Below are 25,570 nucleotides of genomic sequence, written 5' to 3'. Positions count from 1 at the left end.
CGTTTACCTTACCTTACCTTACCTTACACCGTCGCGGGCGCCTCCTGCTTCGCTCCGGGCACTCCCGGCAGATTCATATTCCGACCGCGACTCCCCGTCGGCGTCGCCACCCACTGCCTCAGACTCTTTCTTCCTTGCGACGCCCGCCCACCAGCGGTCCGGCGTCCTGTCTTGGTCCCCAGGCCCCCTATTCTCGTGTTCCAAATCCGCTTTGCCCAGCCCTTCCCCACGGTACTGGCGGCGCTGCCGGCCGAGGCCCTTTGCGCGGAACTCCTCCCAATCTGGCTCCAGCTCAAAGGCCTCGTACAGCCGGCGCGAGATGAAGGGCGGATCGTACTCGTCGATGTCGTGCAGCACGCACACCGTTAGCGCCGTCACAGTCTGCTCGTACACGGCCGCAAACGCGCGCGCCAGCAGGAAGGCGATGGTGGCGATGGCACCGCTGACCACGAGAGGACCGTAGTTGCTGCTCGCGTCGATCTCACCGTCGTTGTTTGTATCAGTCATGATGTTGTAGGAGCACACAAAGCAGACGACCGGCGTCACCGTGATCTGGATCCAGTAGAGGCCGATACACACCACCTGTGGCGCCAATAGGGATTGTCATCTCGGAGTCGGAGCGGTCGGGCGGGGCCGAGGCTCCCCACCCACCTGGTTTATGGCGACCTGGGCCGCGTACTCCGAGAGGAGGTTGTACGACATGAAGCAAGCAGAGCAGAAGCCGCGATTCTCGAGGACGACGAAGGTGTACGCGTACGAAGTGAGGAACTTGATCGACTTTTCAAAGCAGAGCAGGCAGCACTTGCAGCACTTGAGCGTGTAGCTCAGCACGCAGTTGACCTCATCGTAGTCCTTCTGCGCGACGCGATCGACCAGCTCGAGCATGGAGCGGAGCGCCTACAGGGTCCACCGCTCTTCCCCTCACACGTGCACGCGGGCGACCGCCTCCAGAGCGGCAGCCCCTCGCCCCCACTAGCGCGAGGATCAGGGAGCCAAAGGCCATCGTGCCAAGGTTGCAAGAGCACACCTGACGCAGCTGCGTGAGGGTGACCAGATTCGTCTGGTTGTCCTCATAGCGCTCGTCACGATGTCCGGCGGTGTCCGAGTCGATGAAATAGTAGTACACGGCACAGCCCGAGATGACGGTGGTGGAGATCGTCTCGCAAAAGAAATACGTCCACAAACCGCAAAAGGCAACGTACCCCGATTCGTAAACGGGCAGCCAGGAGAGCATCGCCGAGTCCACCTGGAAGTGTATGCCTGCTGTCCCATTGAGGCGCCGCGCCGCTTCCTCCGCCCAGCTCAGCGTCGCCTCGTATGAATGGGTGGGGTCGGTCCAGATGTAAGCCAGGACAGTGCCGCAGCCAGCGAGCACCGCGAGCTGCGCGAGGTACGAGGCGAGTGGAACAAGCACCATGCCTGCAGCAGGAGGAGAAATGGCTACGGCATACAGTTATGGTCGTTCGGGGGTCGGGCGATGTGAGGCCTGGAGAATTGCGGAGGACGCTGGTGGCTTCCGAGACCATCGCCGTTGTCCGCTTGATGTGCTTGAACGAGAGCGAGATGAAGAGGATGACCACCAGCATCAGCACCCCGCTCACGAACGCCAAGACTCGGCACGTCTCCTGCACGCTCTCGTCCACCTCGAGAGTCCTCTGCATGAAGGTGCTCTGGAGCGTGATGCCACTCCGTGCCAGCGTCGTGGAGGTGCGTTCCGCTGCGCTCTCGAGCCACGGGTGGGATATGCTGGTAAAGAGGCCGCCCTTGTAGGCAAACACCGCGGTCGACATGCCGAGCGCAAGAAGCAGGGTGGCGAGAGCGAGGTATACGGCGACATCTAGAGCACACGGAAGTGAGTTATCCCCGAGACGGCAGTCAGAGCAGAGAGATTTGGGCGCCAGCAAACAGATGGAAGAAGAGGAGGAAAGCCATGGCGATGAGGAGTGGCACGGCGAAGCCCCAGATGGCGATGAGGCGTCGATTCTTGTGCAACACATGCATGAGCTCCTGCAGCCAGGAGGGTGGGTTGTAACGTCGACGAGGATCTGGTGCCAAGTAGCCCATCGCGATCTCCACAAGCTCGCCTCGATTGTGGAGAGGTAGTCGAGCAGGAGCGGGAGGAAGAGACCCGAGTTGGCCTGCTTGGCCATGCTCGTCACGGACATGTCCACCTCGCGGTCGCATTCAAACGCCTCCTCGCTGGTCTGGATTGTCCACGTGTGGTTCCCGAATTCGACGACAGCATCACCCATGTCGACCGTGTTTGTGTTGCAGCGTTCCGACTCCGGCCCGAACACCTCTGTGCAGGAGGGAGAGGCGCACCGAACATAATTCGACTTTCGCTTGTCGACTCGCGGGATGCAGCGGTTGAATACCTGCGCCGTGGAGATGCGAACGCGCCACTCGGCCGCCTTGGCGTCTGTGCTGCCCTCGTCTGAACCGTAGTCGCTGATCGCCTCCGGTTTCCCAACCTTGGGGCAGCGGGGAACGCACAGGCCGTACAGCTCTACGGCCTGCCACTGCCCCTGGGCTAGGAGTGACTGCTGCAGCGCGAGGTCCTGCGCCATTCGCGGGTACCTAGGTCAGAACAACCACAGAGACATTCAGCAGGGGCGACCGCCCGGCACGAGGAGCGGGTTGTAGGACTTGCAGGACCGGGACACCCATCCTGTTTTGCTTTTACCGTTGTTCAGTTACAAGTCTCGTATCGCCCATATGTGGCTCTTACGCGCACACCCGGAGGCGGATTTGAAGTTGGGCGCGTGTACCCCGTTTGTGCCGTGTCTGTGTCAGCACCAGTGCGCGCCAGTCCCGTGCCCAGTCAGTCAGTCAGTGTGCGAGGTGCGAGGGAGGCGTTCTCGTGAAATTCTCCACTCACTGGTTGCGCGCTCCATTCCATCCAGGACCCACTCACAACTACACCCAAGAAAAAACCCGGGGGCGGCGGGCGCCCCCTTTCTTTTGAAATCATTGCATTCTTTCCCCCAGGTACCTGTGTTAGTTAGTGCCAGTGCGCGCCAGTCCCGTGCCTAGTGTCGTGCGAGCGAGTGTGCTTAAAATTCTTTTTCCAAAAAAAACCAGCGGAAGTTTGGGGCCGGCCCCAACAGCCTCATTTCGAGAGCGTCGTGGGCGCTCGCCCCGCTCGCCGTCTACGATGGACGATGCCGGGCCGTTTTCATTTCCATCCAACGACGACGCTATGACTCTGGCCAAGACCTTCACCGACGCGGTCGATTCGATGTACGGCAGCGCCGGCGCCTACAAGCAGATTGATCCGCATCTGCTCCGCGAGCTTTTCCACTCGTGGTTCATGTTTCGGCGCTTGCGCTCAGAGCAGCCGCGCGCTCCATCCAGCTCAAAGGTAGCCACTGTGCTCTGATTTAGGCCCGCTGGTGTGACGCACGCATGGGTGGTCTCGGCACTAAACTGGCGCTTATCGAGATCGAGAAGCGCGCCGCCTTCAATGGGACAGCCGAAGAGCACATCACTGCTTTCGAGCGGCTCACCGGCATCGACGTGTGTTGCGTGTAGGAGAGCCGCGCAACCTGTGTGTAGTGGAGGGAGAGAGCCGGCCCCAAACCCCACATACGCGCTCGGCGCAGATCGCGGCGCGGGCGGCACTCGGCACGGGCCCACGGCGCGCGCGCGGGAGGGGCGGGTGTCGGCACGCGCGACCCGCGAGCTCAGCGCGCGAGCCCCCCCCCGTTTTGTCAAATGGTGTATACTCTCACATGAACCTCCACACCGCCTCTCTCAGCTGCCTGTCGGGCGTGGAGTGCAGGTGGTGCGCGTCGTTGCTGACCCACACTTCGCGCCCCTTTGAGTAGAGCGGCCGCAGCACAAAGGCGTCGTCAATGCGGTCGGGCGGCGGGTCGCTCAGCCGTTCGTACTCGACCACCGCGCCGTGCTCGTCGCCGGCGGAGGGGCGCAGCGGGTGGCTGAGCTGCACGCAGTGCGAAAAGACTCCGCCGCCCTCGTAGCCGTCTCGCGGCGGGAAGCCGAGCAGGACGGTGTCGCGCGGGAGGCCCGAGTCCTGGTGCCAGCTGTGCGCCACGCGCCGGTCGAGCGGGATGATGTCGATCAGCGACCCGTGCGGCGTCGCCCCGCACAACTCGCCGAGCGAGCGAATAAACGCCTCGCCGCTCAGCCGGACCCCGTGGTCGGCAAAGGCGGCGGTGAAGCGGGAAAAGTCGACCTTGCCCTCGGCGTGCGCAGCGAGCGCGTTGCTCCACGACACCATGCACGCCGTGCCGAGCGAGAGAGCGCACGCCCGCTTCGGCCCGCCCACGCCGCGCAGCAGAGGAGCCATCAGGTCGTCCCGCAGCGCCTGCCGCACGGCAGTGCGTAGGCTCGCGCGCTCGTCCCACGCGTCGGCGAGCCCGCTGCCGGGGAAGAGCGCATCGAGGGAGACGTGTCGCCCGTGGCTCTCGACGGCTGCCGCGCCGGGAAGCCGCAGCGACTCGGGCACCGCCCACACCGGCACGCTCGCCGGGAGCGCTCCAGGCAGCCCGCTGGCGCCCGCTCCGGACGAGGCCGAGTGCGCGGGCGGCGCCGGGCGGCGAGGCGCGCCACGCCCACGCCCTCTCCCCCGCAGCCGGCGCAGCTTGGCGGCAACGGCGTCCTCCGAGAGCCCGCCGGCGCCGGCGCTCTCCGATGCGGAGGGCCGGACGGCGCGTCTGCACGGCCGCGATCCCGGCACCGGACCTGGCGCGTGCGAATAGCCGTGAGCCACGATGGAGAGGAGCAGGAGCGCGGACGAGAAGGGCATGGGGGCAAGAGCTGTCGGCAGAGTGCGTGTGGCGCGGAATTCTTTTGACTCGAGTAGGAGCAATTCTTTTTTGTAGAGTAGACGACGCTGTGCATGTGCATGTGCATGTCACATGCACATGCACATGTACATGTACGTACTTTTAGCTTACTGGGACAAAAGGGAGAGGGGGTTGTGTTCTCTAGGCCCCTAGGTAGGGGCCCTACGCGCGGCGTGAGAGCTCGGAAGCGAGAGAGATTTTTCATGCAGAGCGCATCTCTCTCTCTGTCGTGCGAGGCGTGAACCGCGCCATTCGCTCTCACCTGGCAACCCTGTCTGCACGTCTCGCGCGCGCGTGTGTGTGTGTGTGTGTTTTGTATTCTTTAATATTAACCTTGCGAACTCGTCCCCCCCGGCAGGGCTATGCAACTGTGACCAGTGTGTGCTGTCCGCGCCTGAACCAGGTGTCCAATCTGCCGATGCGTGACCTGTGCGTGGGCTGCTCTGTGAGGGGTCCAGGCGTAGTCCGACGGGTAGGGGGTCTGTGCCCGGGCGGTGTCCGGTGCGGAGTCTCTCTCTGATCCCGCCTGGGATGTTGGGTGCGAGGTGTGGCGGCTTCGATCCCAAGGGGGGGAGCTGATCCCACTCGGTAACCAACTCTCAGGGGCAGTAGGTGGGCGAGCTTAAAGCGCGCTCATCTCGATCGTCAAGGCGTCGCTACGCGCGGTCTTCCGCGGGGGGAGCTTCGTCGACGGGTGCGGGACTGCGGCGCAGACAGTGCTGCGGCAATGCCTCCGGCTGCTGCGGCGAGTGGGGTGCTGCTCGCTGCGATGGCGAAGAACTCGTCTCGTCACACGCCAAGGGCTTACGCTCTGTCGAGACGTGAGGCGTATGCGCCCAGGAGGGGAGGGCGCATGCGTAACGACGCTGCTAGAGATGCCTTTCGGGGCCCAGAGATAAAACTTCTGATGCCATGCGTGACCTAGTAGTGTCCCCAGCTATGGGCGTGTCCACGTTGGAGCCAGGTGTGGTGTGGACGCGAGAATAGCTCCGCCGTTCATGGAGGCAACCGATGCGAGTCGACTGGTGTGTGTCGTCGTGGTTTCGTATCAAGAATACTCACTCACTCACTCCGGGGTATGGTATGGTAGGGTCGCGCATGCCAACTCAAGACCATACCCCCCCGCCTGCTGGCAGACCTGCTTGGGGGTATGGTAGGGCTAGTCTTGGGCGGGCAGTACCATACCCCCTACCCCTTTGGGCCGCGATTGATTGATGGGAAGGCGAAACACAGTCCGACCAACGACTGGGACACCAACGCGGTATGGGTGGACGCTAGACGGGCGATGACGGTCACACAGGAGCGACACACAGAACCACAAGACACTCAGCCGCGAGGTACCATACCATACCCCGGAAAAAGTTGGAACCCTGCTGTGCCATTTGTAGTGCCTGCCCAGCCTGTCCTCTGCGAGGGTTCTTGCTGGGACATAAACACAAATGCGACCACTCATCCCGCTCGTGCTCACCCGCGCGGTGGTCGCGGCGGCGAGCGCTCCGGCCTCGTGCCGCCTGCTGCTCGTCCGGCACGGCGAGACGAACTACAACGCGGCGGGGCGGATACAAGGCCGGCTGGAGTCGGAGCTCACGCAGACAGGCCTCGAGCAGGCGGAGAAGCTAGGCGCGTGGGTCGACGCCTCCTCAGAGGCGCTTGCCGTCGACCGCGTCTTTGTCTCGCCTAAGCGGAGGACGCGGCAGACGCTCGCGGGCATCGAGTCGGCGCAGCGCGCGCCACTTCCGGCGGCGGAGGTGCGGCCGGGCCTGCGCGAGATCGAGCTGACGGTATGGGAGGGCTCGCTGCGCAGCGACCTCGCCGAGAGCGATCCGCGCTGGGAGCAGTGGAAGGCGCGCCCCGACGGCTTCTCGTTTGAGGAGGACGGCCACGCTCCGCTCACTGACCTCAAGCGGCGCGGCTGCCTCGGCCTCTGTGCCAGCGCGGGCGCGAGTGGCGTGAGCGTGGGCGACAGCTGTAGGCGGGCTGCCGAGGAGTGGGCTGCGTTGGTCGCGGCGACGCCGGGCGGCTCGACGAGCCTCGTCGTCGCGCACGGCGCCTTCAACCGCGTGCTCGTGCAGACGGCGCTCGGGCTGCCGGTGGACGACTTCGGCTTCAAGGACGGCCACTACGCGTTTGAGAATTGCGCGCTGGTGGAGCTGCGCTGGGAGGCTGGGCAGGCGCACGCGTCCGCCTGGCGGAAGCGCTACCCGGCGCCGTCCGAGTGGAGGTCGAGGGAGGCGGAGGAGGTGCGGCGGGCGCGGGCGGTTGAGGCAGGGGAGCCGCCGGACGTCGAGGAGGCCGAGCACGGTGGCGCGGGGAGGAGGAGGAAGGAGGAGCTCTAGCGTCCCATAGTGTCTTTTCGAGAGGAAGCTTTTCGAGAGAGAACACTAAGACGACTTCCCGAGCCGCTCAAACGCACTTGGAGCACTTGGACGGGGCGTGCAGTCATCCTCAAGCTCAACACCTCACATCCAGGGCCGGGGAGCTAAGAAGCACCCAGCGAGCCGGATGATCGGTGTCGGGTTACGGGCTAGAGAGCCCTAGCCCCGGGGGTGCGCGTTCGCAGGGAAAGGGCCGTAAAGTAAACACGGGTCTGCAAGGGTTAGTTCCCAACGCTCTCCTCTTCTCGTTTCTCCGACCGACCGCGTAAAGTAGAGGCGGTGACGTTCGTGCATCGGCGGGTTGTTCGGGCATCGGGGCACCGGCGAGACCGGGCAGCGCAGCCGCAGCGGGCGAGACGATGGAGAGGGGGGAGGACACTACTTCAGCAGCGTGCACCTGTTTGTTATTTATGTGACCCCCCCAATGAACACACTCCACTCTCAGCGAGGGAGGGCGAGACGATCGAGGGGTCCCGTACCATACGGAATCGATCCTATCCGCACTGCTCAAGTGCTCAAGGCACCTCCGACCCAAGGTCCCCCACCCAGTCCTTCACAGCTGAAATTTTCGGCGAAACTTGGCGAATCCACGTAAAGTAGCGATCCCCTCAAACGACTTGTGCGGCTCCGCGGAGCGCGGAGCGGTGGGCCGAGAGTGGAAGCCGGCGAATACAGGCGTGGCCACCGTGCGTATTCTGTGCGCTGTGCGCGGAATCGGTGGCGACGCCGGGAATGCATTCTCTCTACAGCAACACCGCCCCGGTGCTCACGCTTGCTCTGTCGTTCACCGGTGCGGTGCTTGGGTGGCGGCGTGGCAAGGCGGTGCCAGCGGCGCGCAAGGCGAAGGGGCTGCCTTCCGTGGACCCGGTTCGACTCGTGCGCCACGACGTCTTCAACCTCGCCACCCTCCCTCTTCTGATGCTGCTGAACTGTGCTCGCATAAAGTGTGTAGCTGCGCCACATGTAGAAGTGAAAGCGTCCTCAGCGCCAGCGGCTGCTGCGGATGCGACTTCCCACTCGCGCCTCAGTTCGCTGCCAGGGCCCTTGGAGCACTTGGAATCCAGTCGATAACCTCACATCCAGGGCCGGGGGGCCAAGAAACCCAGCAGGCCCGGGATGCTCGGGGACGGGCTACGAGCAAGATCTTGGGCGCGGTGCGCGTTCGCAGGGAGGGGGGGCCGTAAAGACGAAAGTAAACACGGGTCTCTAGTAACGCTTTTCGGCGCGGTCTCCTCACCTTCCGCTCTGGGCAAGCCCCTCTCGGTCCTCCCTCTATGGGACGGAGGCCCTACCGGTACCGCCGAGCGAGTGCGAGCCGCATCGGCGGCCATGTCTCCCGCAGCCGCGAACGAGCGGCGCAAAGAGGCAGGGTCGCGCATGCTTTTGCGAAACGTCTCGCTCTAACTTCCCTCTTGGAGCACTTGGAGTGCAGTCATCAACCTCACATCCAGGGCCGGGGAGCTGAGGAGCGCACCCAGCGGGCCGGATGATCGGTATCGGGTTACGGGCAAGAGAGCCCTAGCCCCGGGGGTGCGCGTTCGCAGGGAAAGGGCCATAAAGTAAACACAGGTCTCCGAGGGTTAGCCCCGCGTACCGGGTTTCCCCTTAACTGCAGGACGCCCCCTCTACTCGGAGCTAATGAACACCACACTGCACTCCCCACACCAATCTGAGCCGTCCGACTCTGCTCGACTCGCCGGCCTCGAACGTGATGAGCTCTGGATGCCATCCGCAGCAGGCGGAGCCGGACCTCTTCCGACGCTTTGCGGCCCGGCTGCCACAATGGCCGAGGGCGAGGGCGGGTCCTGTCGCCGAGACGCCCTCTCTCGACACGGCGACGCGCTGCACATCGCCCTGGGCCCGGCCTGATGCCTGCCCGACCATCTCCCCGCTGCCCCGCAGGTGCTCCAGAAGAGTGAATTGCTGCTACTCGCTCTGAACGGCGCTGCGACGGAGGCCGGCGCGCCCGTTGCCGCGCCCGAGGCGTCGTCCGCAGCGCGTGCGGGCGAGGCGGGCTCCGCTGGCCGCTCGTGGAGAGAGCTCTCCGGCCGCGTCGTCGGCCGCGAAGGCCTCTCTCCCTTGCTCCGGAAGAATGGCCGCTCAACACTTGTGTCCGATGAGCAAAATGTCTCGCCATTAGGCTACACGTTTGGAGACGTCTCGCGCGCCATCACGGCGGTGGTGCGCTCGGCGGCGGGAGGCTACGTCTCTGCGCCGGCCGGTGGCGCCGCCGCCCCGGACGGAGAACTGAACAGCACAGCAGCTGCAGCAGCAGCAGCCTCCGGGGCGGACGCTGCGGCGGGCTGCCAGGCTGCGGCTGAAGCTGGGTCGGCGGGGCGGGAGGCTGCCGCGAGGGTAGCGGCCGGCGGCGACGCTGCGCAGGCCGGCGGCGCCGGTGGAGCGCGCGCCGCCGACGGCGAGGGCGTCGGCGCCGGCGAGGGCGGCTGCAGCGGGCTTGGCTGCGGCGATGGCCGCTGCGAGGCGGCGTGCTGGGTGCGGGGTGCGGCGTCGCTGTCGCCGGACGAGCAGCGGGCGTGGCTCGCGCGCGCCGAGCAGGCGGCCGCGGGCGAGCTCGGCGCTGAGGCGCTGAGGCGAGTGGTTCTCCTCGAGGCGGTGGACGCGTCCACGACACGACATCACGACCTGTCCGAGACACGTCCACAGGCGAGTCATTCTCCTCGAGGCGACGGACGCGTCCCGCCCGGCCGGCGCCGCTCTCGCCCGCGCGTTGGCGCGTTTCTCAGAGGCGCACGGCGCGGCGGGCGGCGGCAGCGCCGGCGGCAGCGCCGAAGGGGCGGCGGGCGGTGGCGCGGCGGGCGGGGCGGCGGGCGAGGGGGCGAGAGGGGAGGGCGGGGCGGATGTGGCGGGTGTGGCGGGCGGAGGCACCCGCACGGTGGTCGCGGGTGCGGTGGCGGGGGTGGCGGCGGGCGCCGTGGTCGGCGTGGCGGCGGGGGCCGCTGTCGGCGCCGCGGCGGGCGGGCGGCTGCTGTGGCGCTCGCGGGCGGCGGCGGATGCGGCGGCGGCGGCGGAGGGCGCGGGCTGCGAGGCGGGCGGCGGCGCGGGCGCGGCGGGCGCGGCGATCGCTTCGCTCCGCCGGGAGCTGCAGGAGCTGTCTGTGCTGCTTGCGGCGCAGCTGCCTGCGGTGGTGTGGGAGAGCGCGCGGTGGCGGAGGCAGGTCCTCGAGGCGGTGGAGGAGGCGGCGGTGCGCGGCTGTTGGCGCGTGCTCGCGGAGCTGTACGCCGCGCGAGAGGCCGAGAGCGTCAGCCGTCTGGCCGAGCTCTGCCACGCCCTGCGGACGGTGTTGCCCCTCGACCTGCGGCTGCCTCGCGCCCTCTGCGCCATGCCGCCCGAGGTCTTCTCCGACCGCGCGGCTCTCGAGGCGATGCGGCTGCCCTCTCCGAGAGCTTGCCGGAGCCTTCTCGGCACTTTCCTGGAAGCTTCCTGCAGGCGATGCGGCTCGCCGACCTGTCCGACACGCGGCTGCCGTACGCCTCCGCCATCCGCACGTTGCGCACGCTGCTGCACGTGCGCACCGCGCGCGAGAAGGCGCGAGATGGCACGCGATCGGCCGAGACTGCCTCGAGAGGAGCTTGCACGGGCGCGCCACGACGGAGGAGGAGCGGGGTGCAGCTCGCGGCGTGCGGGGGAGGGGCGGTTTTGTGGGTGGGGGGGGGGGTGGGGGGGGGAGTTGTGGGTGGTGGGTGGGGGGGGGGGGGGGGGGCTATTGGGGCAGCCACGACCACGAGGGCCCGCCTCGCTAGGCGCGCGTGCTGCTCGAGGTGTGCGAGGAGGTTGCGAGCGGCGCGCAGCACTCGGCGTCGCTCCACGAGGCGGCGAGCGGCGGCGGCAGCGACGGCGAGCGAGGCGCGCCTTGTCTCGGAGCGGAGGACTTGCTGCCCATCACGGTGTACGTGGTGCTGCGCTCGCGCGTCGCGGTGCTGCCCTCCGAGCTCGAGCTGGTGGCGGAGCTGCTGCCGTCCGAGCTCGCAGGCGGGCGAGAGGGCTACGCGCTCACGACGATGCAGTGCGCGTGCCACGTGCTGCTGCGGACCCCATTCAGCCAAGGGCTGCTCGAGGCGTGCGGCGCCGAGGCGGAGGCGGGCGCGGGCCCAGCTGGCGCAGCTTTGGGCGACGGGGGTCGGGGAGACCCTGCTTTATCGTATTCAGTGAGTCTTTGAGACGGTCACGCGACCTCCTCGACGCTCGCGAGAGCAAAGAGGAGGGGTGTTCGTCAGAAGCGGCCGTCCCGCCCTCTTCTATAAACAAAAAACGGACACGCCAATGGCCAAACGAGGTGCCGGCGCCCGCTCGCACGGGCAGCCCGCGCCGCCGCGCGCGAGATCGAGATGCCAGATGCGCCCCGCCCCCAAAAGCAAAAAACTCGGCATACTCAGGGTTCGTGAGTGAATTTTCACACTTTCACTTTCACATGTGAATTCATGTGAATTTCACATGAAACGTTTCGGCCGCCCCCGTTTCACTGAAAATTTCACAAGTTCGACTAATTTCGAAGGCTCTGGCATCGTTAGGGTTAGGGTTAGGGTTAGGGTTAGGGCCAGAGAGCGTTCAAGCCGTTGTGCAGCTCCTAAGAGAATGGTCCGGTTTGGGCCGAAACCAAATGGCGGAATCAGCGGTCCGTCAACACGAGCTCTCGGTGAACGCTTTGGGTTCTTCGGGCTAGGGTTAGGGTTAGGGTTAGGGTTAGGGTTAGGGTTAGGGTTAGGGTAAGGGGTTGGTTGTCGTCGCGCGCTCTCGATATCTGGCTAAGACAGAGACACAGCAGCAGAGGCGACCCAAGCGACACATCAGAGCATGGATGCTTGGGGGCGCGAGCCGCCATCTTGGACTGTAAGGCGAGTATTTGCAACCGGGAGCTCGAAAAGCTAGAAAAGCTCGCATGTACCTCCTGCAAGCGCTGTGGTCGCCGCAGACAGGCGAAATGGGAAACCGGCAGAGGATGCAGTGACGTGACACACACACACACAACACACACACACACACACACACACACACACACACACACACACACACACACCACACACACACACACACACACACACACACGCGCGCGCGCGCGCGCACACACACACACACCGCTCACCCACGCGCAACGGGCCTTGGGCTCGGCCAGGTTTGCCTCTCGCACCCCGTCTGTTTTCCTTTCCTTTTTTCTCTACAGCACCCTCTCTTTTCCTCTCTATTTTCCCTAAAGGATAAATTTCAGATTACCCGGTTTTTGAGATTCGCCTCGCAGATTACCCGGCCAACGATATTTTCCTGCTTAGCGCGATTTCCGTCAAACCAGTTTACCCAGTCTCCCACAATTCGTGTTTCAGGTTACCCGGTCGCTAAAATTTGTCATGTCAGATTACCCGGTCGGCCAAATTTCTCGTCCAGATTACCCGGCAACGATATTTTTCCTGCTCAGCGCAATTTCATCAAAAAATGTCGTTTCCAGCTTACCCAACACGGCGAAATGTCGTTTCCAGGTTACCCGGCCGCTAACTTTTCTCATGTCAGATTACCCGGTCGGCCAAATTCCTCGTCCAGATTACCCGGCGGCTAACTTTTCTCTTTGAGATTACCCGGAAGATCAAATTTCTCGTTTCAGCTTACCCGGACGCGGACGGCTGCCTGGACTGCTATAGTGCCACAACTAACCCCCCACGCCGTACGTACCCCCCCACAACTAACCCCCCACGTCGTGAATCCGTACAACTTTCAGATTAGTATTGCTAAAAATCTCTCCCGGCTCATCCCACTACCGGGTGATCTGGAAAAAGAAATTTCACGATCCGGGTAACCTGGAAACGACATTTCGCCGTGTTGGGTAATCTGGAAACGACATTTCGCCGCACCGGGTGATCTGAAACCGCTCACGCCGGGTGATCTAGAAAACGCCGGGTGATCTGCGAGGCGAATCTCAAAACTGGGTGATCTGGAAAAAGAAATTTCGCGGTGCGGGTAACCTGGAAACGACATTTCGCCGTGTTGGGTAATCTGGAAATGACATTTCGCCGTGTTGGGTGATCTGAGAGGCAAAAATTCGCAGACGCCGGGTGATCTGAAAAACGCCGGGTGATCTGCGAGGCGAATCTCAAAAACCGGGTAATCTGGAATTTATCCTTCCCTAAAACTCCGTGGAAATCGTCAAATTTTGGGCGCTGAGCCGATTCTGAGGCTGGTTTGGGCCCAAAATCAGCCAAATTTTAGGCCAAATTGGCAAAATGCCGGGAATTTTGCGGAGAACCCGTGTACATGTATACCTGGAACTTACCCTGCGACCGCCTGGGTATTTTGTCGATTTCCTCAATTTTGCCTCAGATTTTGCCCCAGACCAGCTCTCAGACTCAGGGAAACTCGCGAGTTTCCAGAATGGAGCACCAAACACCCTCTGTTTTCCTTGGAAATTTCCGGAAACGCAAAGTGCTGAGGGACCACCCTCTGTTTTCCTTTTTGTTTTCCGGAAAACCTGGCCGAGCCCAAAACGGGCCTTGCACTTTGAATGTCGTGGGGCTCCTGTCGTTAGACGTGGAGACGCGAGGGTTGCCCCCCCTTGCCCCACCACCTCGTGTGTGTGGAGAAGTTTACCTTACCTTACCTTACAACCCGGCGAAAATAGAAAACCAACACGGCCGCAATAGGTAGGTACCCCCTATTTCTTCTTTTTTTCGCTTCGCTGCGCGCGGCCTGGGGATAGGTAGATAGGTAGGGCGTTTTGGCGCGAGTCATGGGCAACAGACGCCCTATCTGGCTAGGAGCCGGAACCCTGCCGCGCCACTGCCGCGCCACTGCCGCGTTACGTTGCGAAGTGCTGGGCTGAAGCGCTTGTCGGCGGAGGCGGGCGGGTCGCCTCTCGGGCTGGACCCAATGCAGGCCAACACTTCGCTCGAGCTGCAGCTCGAGCGCACTGCGGAGCGACTCCGGCCGCACGTCGCTCAAGCAGGCCACGGCGCGCTCGCCGCCCTCCTCGGCGTGTGCAACCGCGCCCTCGCGGAGACCTCCCGTCTCCAGGCGCTGCCTCCTCCGCCGCCGGTGGGCGCCGACGTGCAGGACGAGCAGCGCTCGCAGATCGAGGACCTTCGCGCCGTCGAGGAGGTGCACCGGCGACAGCTGGGCGCGCGGCGCCGGCACGACGCAGGGCCGGGCCTCTCCTCGTGTGCCTCACCTCTCTGTGCGCATCCGTAGGAGCGCTCGTCCACGAGAAGGGCTGCCTGAACGCGGAGGTTCGGCAGCTGCGCGCGCGGCTGGAGGAGATGCGCGAGGAGAAGGCCGAGGTCGCTGGCGCGCTTGGCGAGGCACCCCGAGGTAAGACTTCTCGGACACGCCCCAGAGCCTCCTCGGACCCTCGCTGGCTCTCTCGGTTGTAGGCGCTGCGGTCCACGTCGGACGAGCGAGCCAACCGAGTCGGGGAGGGGGCTCTGATGCAGGAGATGGCCCCCCTCCTCCTCGCGTTTCCTCTACCCCCACCTCGCCACCCTCCTCATCCTCTTCTCGCCTCCCACTCGGCCTTCTCCCTCTGCCCAGTGCCCCACCGCCCCGTCCTCCCTCCTCTCCTCTCCCCCCCTCTCCCGCCCCACCTCCCTGCCTCCGCCCCGGGCAGATGGTCGCGTCGCAGAAGCGAACCATCGAGGCGTTGCGCCGGCAGCTCCGCGACGCCCGGCCGCCGCCAGAGCAGCGAAGCTCCAATGGCGGCACAGCAGCAGCCCCCGCCCCCGCCTCCGCCTCCTCCGCCGCCTCCGCCGCCTCCGCCGCCGCCACTGCCGCCGCCGCCGCCGCCGCCGCCGCCTCAGCCTCCGCCGCCGCCGAGTCCGCCAGAGGAAGCGAGGGCGGCGGCGCAGCGTCGCCGGCCAAGGCGCGGCAGGCGGGGCGGGCGGGCGGCGCGAAGCAGCAACAGCAGCAGCAGCAGCCTCCTGTGGCGGCGGCGTCGGCCAGCACGGAGGCGAGGCGCGAGGCGTGGCACGCGGAGCCGCTCCTCGAGCCGCTCAGCCCTCGCGGCGGCAGCGGCGGCGCCTCATCCTCGCCGCAGACGCCTCTCGCCCGCGGCAGGTCGATGGGAGACTTCCGAGAGACTTCCGAGACCCTTCCGGGAGGGACACCTCCGAGGCAAGAGACACGTCAGAGATGCGCCGCCGCTGCTGCGTGTCTGTCACTCGTCCGTGGCATGTCCGTGGCATGTCGTACGGCAGGTCGATGGGGAATTGCGAGACACTTCCCCGACTCTTCCCCGACACGTCCCCGACACGTCCGTGGCATGTCGTTCGGCAGGTCGATGGGGGACGCGCTGCTGCCTCGCGCGAGGCAGGGCGGGCCTGGCAACGCGACGTACGAGCAGCTAGAGAGGGTGTGTGCACCTTCCAGGAACCTTTCAGGAACCTTCCAGGAACCTTCTAGGTACGAGCAGCTCGAGATGGCGCTCCTCCACCTTCAGTCCGACCACGCCTCCATCTCGATGCAGCTCGGCCGCGCGCACAGAGACCGCGACGCCGCGCGTCGAGAGACGGCCGAGGTGCGCGCCGAGCTGCGGCAAGAGCTCGAGGCGGCGCGGGCGGCGGCGGCCGCCGAGGCGGCCGAGATGCGAGCTCTGCTCGACGCTTCGCGGGACAGCGCCCCCTCCGCCACCGCCCTCGCCCCCGCCTCCGCCGCCGCGCCCGCCGCCACCGCCGCCTTCCCCGCCGCCGCGGCGGGGGCGCTCCGCATCGACATTGGGGACGCGCCCGCGCTCGGCGCGCCTCGGCGGCGGCGGCGCAGCTGGCTGCGGCCGCTGTGGTGGGCGTTCCGGATCTTCACTTCCCACGGCCGCGGGTGGGGGTTGGCAGGCGGCAAGCTGCGGCTGGTGCCGGGGTCGCCGCGGCACGGCTCGTCGGCGCGGCACGAACTAAAGGTTGTGTGATCAGACTTCAGAGTCGCGCGTGTTCACGACAGAGCCGTAATCATATGCGTCAAAAAACTCTGCGTGAGGGAGCGAGATCTCCGAGAAATCCACTCCTCGCAAACACGCACACGCAACAACACGCACAAGAGAACAAATGGCGAAGTGCAACGTGACAAGCCGACAGCGACATAAGGTTAGCACCCGTGGGCGAGCCGCGAGCAGCGCACGACACACATTATATATACAGCAGCTACAGAGGCCACAGAGGAGGGTCGGCGGGCACGCTCATCGGGGTCGATGTGTCGGGGCCCCTGTGTGGTCTGTCAGAGCGCCCACTCCACACTTCCCGTCTCGTCGAATTGCCCGATGCACTCGCACGCGGGGTATGGCGCCAGTAAGGGCTCAAGCGTGCCGGCGGTGAGATCGCAAATCTCCTTGATGCGGCGCACAAGCGAAGCGCTCTGGTTGAAGCGCTCCTTGGGGGAGAGCGGGCGGACGGTCGCCCCGTCGACGAGCACGCCGCCTTCCGCACGGCAAATGTCGTCTTCTTCCGCATCCTTCGAAGCGGCGCGAGAATCGATAGGTAGCAAATCGATCGTGGTGTAGCGCCTCCTGAGTCTCCGCAGGAACAGCGTACAGGTCCCACATTAGTGCCGTGACGTTCCCGGTGTTCATCCCCGTCATATAGCGTCCTGCAGGCATCCAGTAGCATCCGCTCTCGCGCACTGTCACCGGCTCCACCATGTCGAGCAGAAGCGTCATCTCTCCCTGCTGCACGCAAGTAACACCCGTCCAGTCGTGGGTGTGCACGAGCGCGCGCGTGAAAGGAATGCGGGTCGTCCTCTCCGCGTAGAGGCGGTGGTTGTCGCCCGGGAGGGTATTGCGACCGGATCCCAAGACGGCGTAGAAGTCGAGCATGTCCCCCGAGTGACCGCCCTGCACAGGATACGAGGGCTCCATTGCAACGACCTTGCCAGCATTGTCCGAGCGGGCGGTTGTCGGCACGAGCCACTGCACTGTGGGCGCCGGCTCGCCGTTGATTACGCACTCGTACTCACACGAATCAGGGGAAACGGTGGCGTTCGAGTGCCCTGCGCACGTTGCATACGTCTTGCATTGCTGCTCGTGAACTTCGGAGCATGTGGGGCATCCGACGATGCCGAGACTCCACTGTGACGAAGGCTCGCAGATTCTCCCGTCCACCTCCAGGTAGCCCGGGCTGGCGGTGTAGAGGAAGAACTGAGCGGGCGAGTCTGAGCTGACCACGCTCAGAGGCTCCTGCGGCAGCAAGAGGCACTCGCCAGTTTTCGCTACCTTGCCAGCTGCGCCTTGCAGCACGAGCCGAATCTGGCCCCGCTTCACGCACAGCATGCCACTCTGGTCGTACTGCTTGATGGGCGAACGCACGTGCCCCGGCCACTCGTGGTAGAGCACACTTACGGCGTAGGTGGGGAGCCCGTCGCCCTCATGCACTCTGTCCGAGAGATCCTCCACGAGTAGCGGCACGCCTGGGATCGCTTTGGCCGGAGGCAGCGCAGCCGGGCAGCGCATGCGAAGCCCGCTCGCGCAGTTCCCCTCCGAAATTGCCGCCTCCTGGCAGGACGGGGCGAAGGCGCTGGCAGCGGCGAAGGCGAGCGCGAGCATCTTCATATATATATCGTGTGGAGTGTGGCCAGAGTATCGATTGAGTGGGCCAACCGACGAAAAGCGGCGCTTGAACCGCAAAGAATTTTAGGACGATTTATCTCGCACGACACTGGGCATCACAAAGAACCGTGGAAAAGGCACGCGGACACCACACACACCACAAAGGGATTTCGCACGCTAGCTAGGAAAGAAAGAAAGAAAGAAGAAAACGACGGACGACGGCAAGCCGCCACCACAAAGCTGCAAGAGGTGTGGTGCTAGCCGTCGCCCATCCTCGGGCGCCTACCTCTTCAAAGAAAGAAAACAGACAACCCAAGGGAGGGATGGGAGGACGGCACGCCGCCACCACACAGGGATTTTAAGGAGAAGAGTGTGGGGCTAGCCGTCGCCCACCCTAACCCTTGGTCGTCTGCCTCTTCTATCTCGCTTGGCAGGCATTCGCAGTCCCTCGCCGATTCTCGCTGCTCATATTTGCAAAAGGATAAATTCCAGATTACCCGGTTTTTGAGATTCGCCTCGCAGATCACCCGGCGTTTTTCAGATCACCCGGCGTCTGCGAATTTTTGCCTCTCAGATCACCCAACACGGCGAAATGTCATTTCCAGATTACCCAACACGGCGAAATGTCGTTTCCAGGTTACCCGCACCGCGAAATTTCTTTTTCCAGATCACCCAGTTTTGAGATTCGCCTCGCAGATCACCCGGCGTTTTCTAGATCACCCGGCGTGAGCGGTTTCAGATCACCCGGTGCGGCGAAATGTCGTTTCCAGATTACCCAACACGGCGAAATGTCGTTTCCAGGTTACCCGGATCGTGAAATTTCTTTTTCCAGATCACCCGGTAGTGGGATGAGCCGGGAGAGATTTTTAGCAATACTAATCTGAAAGTTGTACGGATTCACGACGTGGGGGGTTAGTTGTGGGGTACGTACGGCGTGGGGGGTTAGTTGTGGCACTATAGCAGTCCAGGCAGCCGTCCGCGTCCGGGTAAGCTGAAACGAGAAATTTGATCTTCCGGGTAATCTCAAAGAGAAAAGTTAGCCGCCGGGTAATCTGGACGAGGAATTTGGCCGACCGGGTAATCTGACATGAGAAAAGTTAGCGGCCGGGTAACCTGGAAACGACATTTCGCCGTGTTGGGTAAGCTGGAAACGACATTTTTTGATGAAATTGCGCTGAGCAGGAAAAATATCGTTGCCGGGTAATCTGGACGAGAAATTTGGCCGACCGGGTAATCTGACATGACAAATTTTAGCGACCGGGTAACCTGAAACACGAATTGTGGGAGACTGGGTCCGCCGTCTCCATCTCCCGGCCCGTTATGGGAGATGCCGAAAAACCTGAGCTCACCAAACAGTTCAACGAGGGCTACAAAACCGACCTGGCTGAGCCGGGCGCGGCTCCCGGGGGCAAAGACGAGATCAGTGAGGTCAAACTTTGGACCCCCCTCCGGGGTGGCTTGCCTGTTGGGGTCGGCCGCGCCGACACCGGAGGCAACCCCGGCTCCGTTGGAGACAAGTTCGCCTTCGGCAACACCGAAGAGCGCGCCCGCCTTGCAAACATGGGCTGCAAGCAACGCGGGTTCCGTGGTCAACGTGCGTTCGACCACACCACCGGCCAGGGCTACGTCAAGTCGCAGCGTGGCCACTACCATGACGGGATCTTCGGCAAACGAAACAAGTTCAACCTGCTTCTCCACGAGACATTCGGCGGCGGCTTCTCGCCGCCTGCAGTTGCAAAGATCAACCGCCTTGCGCGCAAGGCTCAACGCTCGGGCGTTGACCGCACCGCGTACCCTCCCCACTCCCGCCTCTCATTTGTGTCACACCACGCGGAACGCATCTCCATCGCTTCGGTGAAGGGGGTGAACCGTGCCATCCTCGATCGCCGTGCTAAGCTCGCTTCCGAGCTCTCACGCCGCGCGTAGGGCCCCTAGGGGCCTAGAGAACACAACCCCCTCTCTCTTTTCTCCCAGTAAGCTAAAAGTACAAAATTGTGCAAAACCGAACTGTCCACACGATTGCACGAGTAAATCCTATCTTCCTATGTCGGGCTTGCGGCCGACACTAGTTGCACTCCTCTTCGCCGGCGCAGGGAGCGTGCTGGTCAGGTCGCCACAGGGGGCGCAGTGCCTGCGCCTCACGCAGTCACGCACTGCGCACACGAGCAGCGCTGTCGCGCCAGCCGGCCACCCAGGTCGTCGCGCAGCCGCCCCGCCGCAGCCGCAGCTGCGTCGCACGACAGCGTGTGCGCTCACCTATGCTGCTCACCGGCGGAAGCCTGCTGCTCAGTGCCAGCGCGCTCCTGCAGCTGCCGCCGTCGCCGCTCTCATGTGTTCCATGGCGAGCGCCGCCGAGGCCGCCGTCGATTCGACGCTGCGAGGTGCGGCGTATGTCGAGGCATACGCCAAGACCGATCCGGCGCTGCAGACGTTTGAGCCGCGAGGGATCACGCCCGAGGACACGGTCGTGTTCATCATTGGCTCCGTCCCCTTTGTGTGGGCGACGATCGAGTTTTGGCGGCGCATTGCCTTCGGAGAGTCCTTCGGGACAGGCAAAGACTCGGTGATCATCAACGACACGAGCGGCAAGCGCAAGAAGCCGCAGCAGCGCGTGCTCGGCCAGGACGCGATCACTGCCGCCTACATCCTCTTCGCGCTGGCCGGCGCGAGCGCGGTGCTTGTCGTCGTCGCCGGCGTCGATGTGCTCGGCCTGTGACGCGAGCACGCCGATCAAACTTCAAAGATGTCAAGTGCTGTTGCGTCGACGGCTCCTTGTGTGATTTTCATGAACTCGCAAAAGGAACGTGTGCCAATCACGGTGAATAGGACACCGACGTAAATCTCTATCAACATGCAGGACTATCGACTAGCCGCATACCCAACGGATTATGGGTACGGGGACGTGGAGTAAAAAGTATGTGCATACCGTGCTACAGCAACGTGGGACGCGGCGCCGCTCTAGTAGTCGCGATCACATGTCCATCTCTCTAGCTAGCTGACGCCTGGCGGCGCGTCGGAGGGCGGCCGCGCCATGACCTGCACTTCGGCGGCAGACACCAGCGGCGTGGCCTGCGTCGCCAAACTCGCGCGCACGGCGCGGCGCGGCGGCGCGGCGGGGGCGGACGCGCCGTCGTGCAGCCGGCGCAGCCGCGCGACGAGCTGCGCCATGCGTGGCCGCCTGTGCGGCGCCGGTTGCCAGCACTCGTCGAGCAGGGCGGCCAGCTCGACGGGCCACTCGGGGAAGAGGCGGGGCCGCACGCCGCCCTGCACCACCTCCTCCTCGAAGGCCCGCTTCCCGCCCAGCCCAATCAGCGCCTCAAACGGCGGCTCGCGCGCGAGCAAGTGCCACAGCAGAAGGGCGAAGGAGTGGCTCTCGGACCGCCTAAGGGTCCTCGGGTCCGGTCAGGCACACTCCGCCACACGCACACGGTGGGGTGGGGTGGGGGGGGGGGGGGGGCTCCGGCCGCCTCCCATACGGACGCCCCTCGTACACCTCCGGCGCCTAGAGGAACGACAAGAAACACTGCCGGAGAGCACAGAAGCAGCTCCCGGTGGGGAGGCTGCGGAGCACGGCGCGCCCCGTACCCATGTACCGCGCCCGTCTCTGCCCGGCGAATCTCGGCGAATCTCGGCGAATCTCGGCGAATCTCGGCGAATCTCGGCGAATCTCGCGCCATGTATCGCGCCGCCCCCGTCTGCCCCGTCAGGTTCCAAGGGTCATCACCCTCCGCCGCCGCCGCCGCCGCCCCCATCTCCGGCGGAGCGAGCGCCTCTCCGGCGGCGGCGGTGTCGGGCGGCGGCGCCGCGGCGGGCGGCGAGGCGAGGCGGCGCGGAGCTGCAGCCGCGGCCGCCTTTGGCACCATGCGCGCGCAGCCAAAGTCGAGCAGGCAGGGCACGCCACGCGGCCCTCTCTCTCCGAGCAGGCCGACGTTGTCCGGCTTGAGGTCGCGGTGCAGCACGTGGTGCTCGGCGAGCGCATGCTCGTGCAGGTAGTCGAGCGCCGACGCCAGCTGCAGGCCGACGAGCAGCACGCGGCGCAGCGGCCAGTCGCGCGCGAGCCGCCAGTCGTCGCAGGGCGTGCGCTGCGTGGGGGGGCGGAAGTGTTGCGCGAGCGTGCAGGCGATGCGCGGCAGCACCAGCACGGTGCCGTGCGCCGGGTGGTCGTGCGCCAGCAGCCCGTGCAGCACATGAGGGTGGCACAAGCGGCACACGAGGCTGGCCTCGCGTGCGATGTCCGAGGCGGCGGCCCGGTCACCGCGCTGATCTTCTCGGAGGACCTTGGCCGCCACGTCCCCGAACGGCGGAAGCCGCACCGCCCAAACCTGCGCGAAGGCGCCTGCACCGAGCTGCTCGCCCCACTCGCATTGAGTCCAGTCAGCGACCCGCGGCCCGCGCGGCGACCGCGATCGGTCGACGAGGAGTGCGCTCGAGTCGGCGGCATCGCCAGTTGAGAAGAGACAGCAGCACATCAACTGTGGATATCGGTGTCGGCTCGGTCCCGCTAAGGCAAGGGCCAGGGGGGGGCGGGGCAAGAATTTTACAAGGGTGTCAGAAGAATCTTAAAACGAAACTCCCTCGCACAACACTGGGCACGGGACTGGCGCGCACTGGCACTAATACAGGTACACCACTGGAGCCGCCTAAGCGACTCCCGCGAGGACGGCGAGGCACTTAGCTCCGTGCACTCGACCGCCCTCGCCGCTGGCAAGCTCATTCACAATCTGCTCTGCGATGGCCGTGTGAAGAACGACTGAGATGCGCTGCTTCTGCAGCCCCAGCCAGCTCTTGGTGGTCCAAGTCACCTCATCGAGGTACTGGGCCCGCGTCAGCTTGTTCTGCAGCACGTTCGCCGCCCCCCAGAGGATCTCGCCGACCCCCTTCCCGAACCCACCGAACGACTCGAACAGCAGCAGCCGCACGTCGACGTCCTTGTCCTCCCTGGCGTAGCGATACTCGCCGCCATAGGACGATATGCGGCGATCGCCGCCCACCACCCTGCCTCCCCTGGTATGCCATCGACCAGTCCCCTGCCCCCTCTCGCCCTTGCTCTTCCTCTCTCCCTCCATTCCCTCGCCCCCATACCCCTCACACTCCCCTCTATCCCCCTCCCCCTCCCCCTCGCCTCCCTCTCCCTCCGCGCGGTAGGGCCCATGCCCCTCGACCATGTTCCGGTAGAACGCCTCGGTGTTGCCGAAGGCGACAAAAGCGCCCTTCCGACCATGCTCCCCGCGGCGCTGCCGGCACCAACTTGATTCGTAGATGCGCGTCTCCCCCTCCCCCTATGTGCCGCCACCCCCCTCCAATCCGTAATTCCGTAAAATCGCACGAAAAGCGCCCTAATCGAGCTGGAGAGCGGCCTTCAGCCGCGTGGGAGCGTGCCCCAGCTAGCAGGAGGCGTTAGACGTACTTTTCGGCGTGAACAAGGCCTTCGGCGACGTCCGTTCCCTTGGACACGTCGACACATGGCACCGACGCAGCTCAGCATTGTGCTGGAGGGCTGCTCAACGAGCTCGGGACAGCCGACCTCAGTACGCTCGAGGCCATGCTCAAGCACGATACAGGCGCAGTGCTCGACGCGATCCGAAGCACCACTGCAGCCGCAGAGGCTGGTGCGGCGGTTTATGCCAGCTCGGCCACGAGCAATGTTGTTGTGTGCCCAAGCAGCACTGCCACCGCTGGCGTGATCTCTGGTCAGCACAACGGCAGCATCTCCCGCACTCTCGTCAGCACAGACGCGCAAACCACACTAAAGGGCTCGGACATCCATGCAGCCGCGAGTAGTGCGACTGCTGAGATGCTGCTCCGGCAGGAGTTGGAAGAGAAGTTGCGGTCACAGACCAAGGAGCTCGCTTCTGAGCAGCGCTCTGCGAGCGCTGTGAAGAAGGCGCTCGCATCGGCGCGGGCTGAGCTTGCTGCGGCACAAGAGCGTAGGCGTTCCGACCGCGACAACCTGAGGACAGCGCAGCAGGCTGCTAAACGCGACATCAAAGCGGCCGAGCGGATGGCCGACGAGGTATCACACGCAGCTCGAGCTGATTTTTTGTTGGCGTATCGGCGAGATGCGGGCCAAGATCCAGGCCGAGCTGCGCGAGCAGCTCGACGCGCTGCAGATTTCGATGGAGGCAGAGGCGAGGCGCGCTGATGCCGCAGAGGCGGAGAGGTCAAGGCTGTACGACAAGATGGATGGGATTATATGCGCACGCGACAGAGGTTGATAGTCGCACTCGCAGGGGCGCAATAAGAGCCACATGACGGGAAAATTCTTCCTTGCGCGCTTTGCTCCTCTTTCTACACTTCTAGCCTGCTGTCCTCTCCTTGGCTGCTGATCTTCTCTCGGTCTCGCTATTGCAATATCGCGGTTCGCGCGCCTCTTGCGGCGGCGGCGGGGGGGGGGGGGGGGTTCTTAGCGCCATCGCCATGGTGCGAGAGAGAGGAGAGAACATCAAGTGCCCCAGAAACACGACTTCAGACCGCCCGTGCGTCGCAGAGCTCAAAGCCGGCGCACGGCAGCGGCTCGCACGCCGCCACCGACTCGAAGAGCCACTCGTCGCGCACGTAGATGGGCCCTACGGCGAGACACGCCAGACTCTGGCTGAGTATCCAAGCACCGCCGCGCGGCTTCAATCACACGGGCCGCGAGCACAGCTGAGCACAGCTGAACTCGTGTCCTCTCGAGGATTAGTCGAACAAGGACAGCATCTAGGGGGTGGGGGGCCGTCGTCTGCACGCGCGGCGGCGCGGACGCCCGCGTTCCGGCGGGCGGCGGGCAAGCAGCGCGCGAGGACGAGGTCGGCGCCACGAGCCGCTCCGAGGAGGGTCGCGCCTACAAAAAAGAAAGACAACTGCGCGGTGGAAAAGAAATCCGCGGTCGCTGGGTCGCTCCGAGGAGGAGGGTCGCGCCGGCAGCCTCGGCGAGCGCGCGCAGAGCGGGGGCGCGCTCCGCCGACCTGCGTTGTGAGTGCACGCCCGTTGTAGGTTTGTGGGCCCGGCCTTGCGTTTCGACTGGTCGCCGCCGTCGGTCCGTTCCTGTGAGCTGTGTGTCCAGCAGTCCGGACCCAGTGCTAAGGCCGGTGGCAGTGTGCCTCGTGTCGGCTCCCCGCGCCAATCGTGCGCAGCGTGTGTGTGCGTGTGGGCCCGTCCTCCATGCTAGGAGGTGTGTCAGACTGACTGACTGACTGCCGCCGTCGGTCCATTCTCGACAGTGCGTGAGTGACATTAGGCCCGGGGCGGTGTCGAGGGGGGTGGGGCTGTGACCTTTAAGAGGGATGCATCTAGAGGCCGCTCGCCCGCCCGCAGCCACGAAGAGACGCCGTCCGCGGAGGGCTCTGGGCGGGGCACCGCCGACGCGCTCCTATGGGGGGGGGGGGGGAGGGGGGAGGGGGGGGGGGGAAAGGGGAGGGGTTATCCGCCACGGCGCTGCACCGGTCGGTGATCCCTCCCCTGTGGCTCGTCTTTGGGGCTCGGCTTTGGGGCTCGGTCTCAGCGCGCCGCGGCGAGCCGGCACGCCCGTGCGGAAGCCAAGGGCTCATACTCCGCCTCGGCGAGGGGGCGGCCCGCGAGGAGCGAATCGCGCAGCCAAGCGTCGCCGACCACCCACGCGCCGTTCGCCATGGCGTGCAGCACCTGCGGCCGAGAGGGGCCGAGAGGAGCCCAAAGTGGCCGAGATATAGCCGGGAGTAGCCGAGATATAGCCGAGAGCAGCCGAGAATATCCCAAAGGGACCGAAAGTTGCCCAAATTTACCCGAAAGGAGCCTAGAGGAGCCGAAAGGAGCCCAAAGAAGCCCAAAGGGGCCCAAAGGGGCCCAAATGGGCCCAAAGGACCCCAAACCACCCCAAAGGTGCCCAAGGTAGCCTTGGGGTGCAG

The 25,570-nt window shown here is 64.7% G+C and overlaps 10 protein-coding genes across 10 annotated transcripts; 6 read left to right on the top strand and 4 right to left on the bottom strand.

Annotated features, from left to right (window-relative positions):
- Positions 1-18: 18 nt before the first annotated feature.
- Positions 19-1,790, bottom strand: EMIHUDRAFT_218208 (hypothetical protein; the record flags this gene model as incomplete). The annotated part of the gene is made up of 4 exons (XM_005760059.1): positions 19-582; positions 652-897; positions 974-1,381; positions 1,452-1,790. The coding sequence occupies 4 exons, from the start codon at positions 1,788-1,790 to the stop codon at positions 19-21; spliced, it is 1,557 nt and encodes a 518-aa protein (XP_005760116.1).
- Positions 1,791-3,097: 1,307 nt separating this feature from the next.
- Positions 3,098-3,732, top strand: EMIHUDRAFT_438489 (hypothetical protein; the record flags this gene model as incomplete). The annotated part of the gene is made up of 1 exon (XM_005760058.1): positions 3,098-3,732. A coding segment is annotated over exon 1 (267 nt), but the record flags the coding sequence as incomplete, so codon positions are not given.
- On the bottom strand, positions 3,728-4,768 carry EMIHUDRAFT_218205 (hypothetical protein; the record flags this gene model as incomplete). The annotated part of the gene is made up of 2 exons (XM_005760057.1): positions 3,728-4,497; positions 4,705-4,768. 2 exons carry the CDS (start codon positions 4,766-4,768, stop codon positions 3,728-3,730), a joined length of 834 nt encoding a protein of 277 aa, XP_005760114.1.
- A 1,479-nt stretch (positions 4,769-6,247) lies between these two features.
- Positions 6,248-7,144, top strand: EMIHUDRAFT_218204 (hypothetical protein; the record flags this gene model as incomplete). Its single annotated transcript, XM_005760056.1, has 1 exon — positions 6,248-7,144. The coding sequence occupies one exon, from the start codon at positions 6,248-6,250 to the stop codon at positions 7,142-7,144; it is 897 nt and encodes a 298-aa protein (XP_005760113.1).
- A 1,750-nt stretch (positions 7,145-8,894) lies between these two features.
- Positions 8,895-11,463, top strand: EMIHUDRAFT_631899 (hypothetical protein; the record flags this gene model as incomplete). The annotated part of the gene is made up of 5 exons (XM_005760143.1): positions 8,895-8,990; positions 9,086-9,804; positions 9,848-10,562; positions 10,631-10,729; positions 10,945-11,463. 5 exons carry the CDS (start codon positions 8,895-8,897, stop codon positions 11,359-11,361), a joined length of 2,046 nt encoding a protein of 681 aa, XP_005760200.1. The 3' UTR covers positions 11,362-11,463.
- A 2,095-nt stretch (positions 11,464-13,558) lies between these two features.
- Positions 13,559-14,553, top strand: EMIHUDRAFT_218201 (hypothetical protein; the record flags this gene model as incomplete). Its single annotated transcript, XM_005760055.1, has 3 exons — positions 13,559-13,629; positions 13,996-14,281; positions 14,392-14,553. The coding sequence occupies 3 exons, from the start codon at positions 13,559-13,561 to the stop codon at positions 14,551-14,553; spliced, it is 519 nt and encodes a 172-aa protein (XP_005760112.1).
- Positions 14,554-14,776: 223 nt separating this feature from the next.
- On the top strand, positions 14,777-16,112 carry EMIHUDRAFT_438488 (hypothetical protein; the record flags this gene model as incomplete). Its single annotated transcript, XM_005760054.1, has 3 exons — positions 14,777-15,232; positions 15,452-15,508; positions 15,578-16,112. Coding segments are annotated over 3 exons (1,047 nt in total), but the record flags the coding sequence as incomplete, so codon positions are not given.
- Positions 16,113-16,381: 269 nt separating this feature from the next.
- Positions 16,382-17,708, bottom strand: EMIHUDRAFT_218200 (hypothetical protein; the record flags this gene model as incomplete). Its single annotated transcript, XM_005760053.1, has 2 exons — positions 16,382-16,615; positions 16,689-17,708. The coding sequence occupies 2 exons, from the start codon at positions 17,706-17,708 to the stop codon at positions 16,382-16,384; spliced, it is 1,254 nt and encodes a 417-aa protein (XP_005760110.1).
- Positions 17,709-20,696: 2,988 nt separating this feature from the next.
- On the bottom strand, positions 20,697-22,198 carry EMIHUDRAFT_453272 (hypothetical protein; the record flags this gene model as incomplete). Its single annotated transcript, XM_005760052.1, has 4 exons — positions 21,566-22,198; positions 21,173-21,207; positions 20,862-21,087; positions 20,697-20,774 (listed from the first exon to the last, which is right to left on the bottom strand). The coding sequence occupies exons 1-4, from the start codon at positions 22,172-22,174 to the stop codon at positions 20,697-20,699; spliced, it is 948 nt and encodes a 315-aa protein (XP_005760109.1). The 5' UTR covers positions 22,175-22,198.
- Positions 22,199-23,247: 1,049 nt separating this feature from the next.
- On the top strand, positions 23,248-23,920 carry EMIHUDRAFT_218194 (hypothetical protein; the record flags this gene model as incomplete). Its single annotated transcript, XM_005760051.1, has 2 exons — positions 23,248-23,718; positions 23,783-23,920. 2 exons carry the CDS (start codon positions 23,248-23,250, stop codon positions 23,918-23,920), a joined length of 609 nt encoding a protein of 202 aa, XP_005760108.1.
- Positions 23,921-25,570: the final 1,650 nt, after the last annotated feature.

Source organism: Emiliania huxleyi, assembly GCF_000372725.1.
Source record: "Emiliania huxleyi CCMP1516 unplaced genomic scaffold EMIHUscaffold_78, whole genome shotgun sequence".
Classification (NCBI taxonomy): Eukaryota; Haptophyta; order Isochrysidales; family Noelaerhabdaceae; genus Emiliania; species Emiliania huxleyi.
Note: the sequence above shows the minus strand (reverse complement) of the source record. Positions and strands in the feature narration are given on the sequence as shown.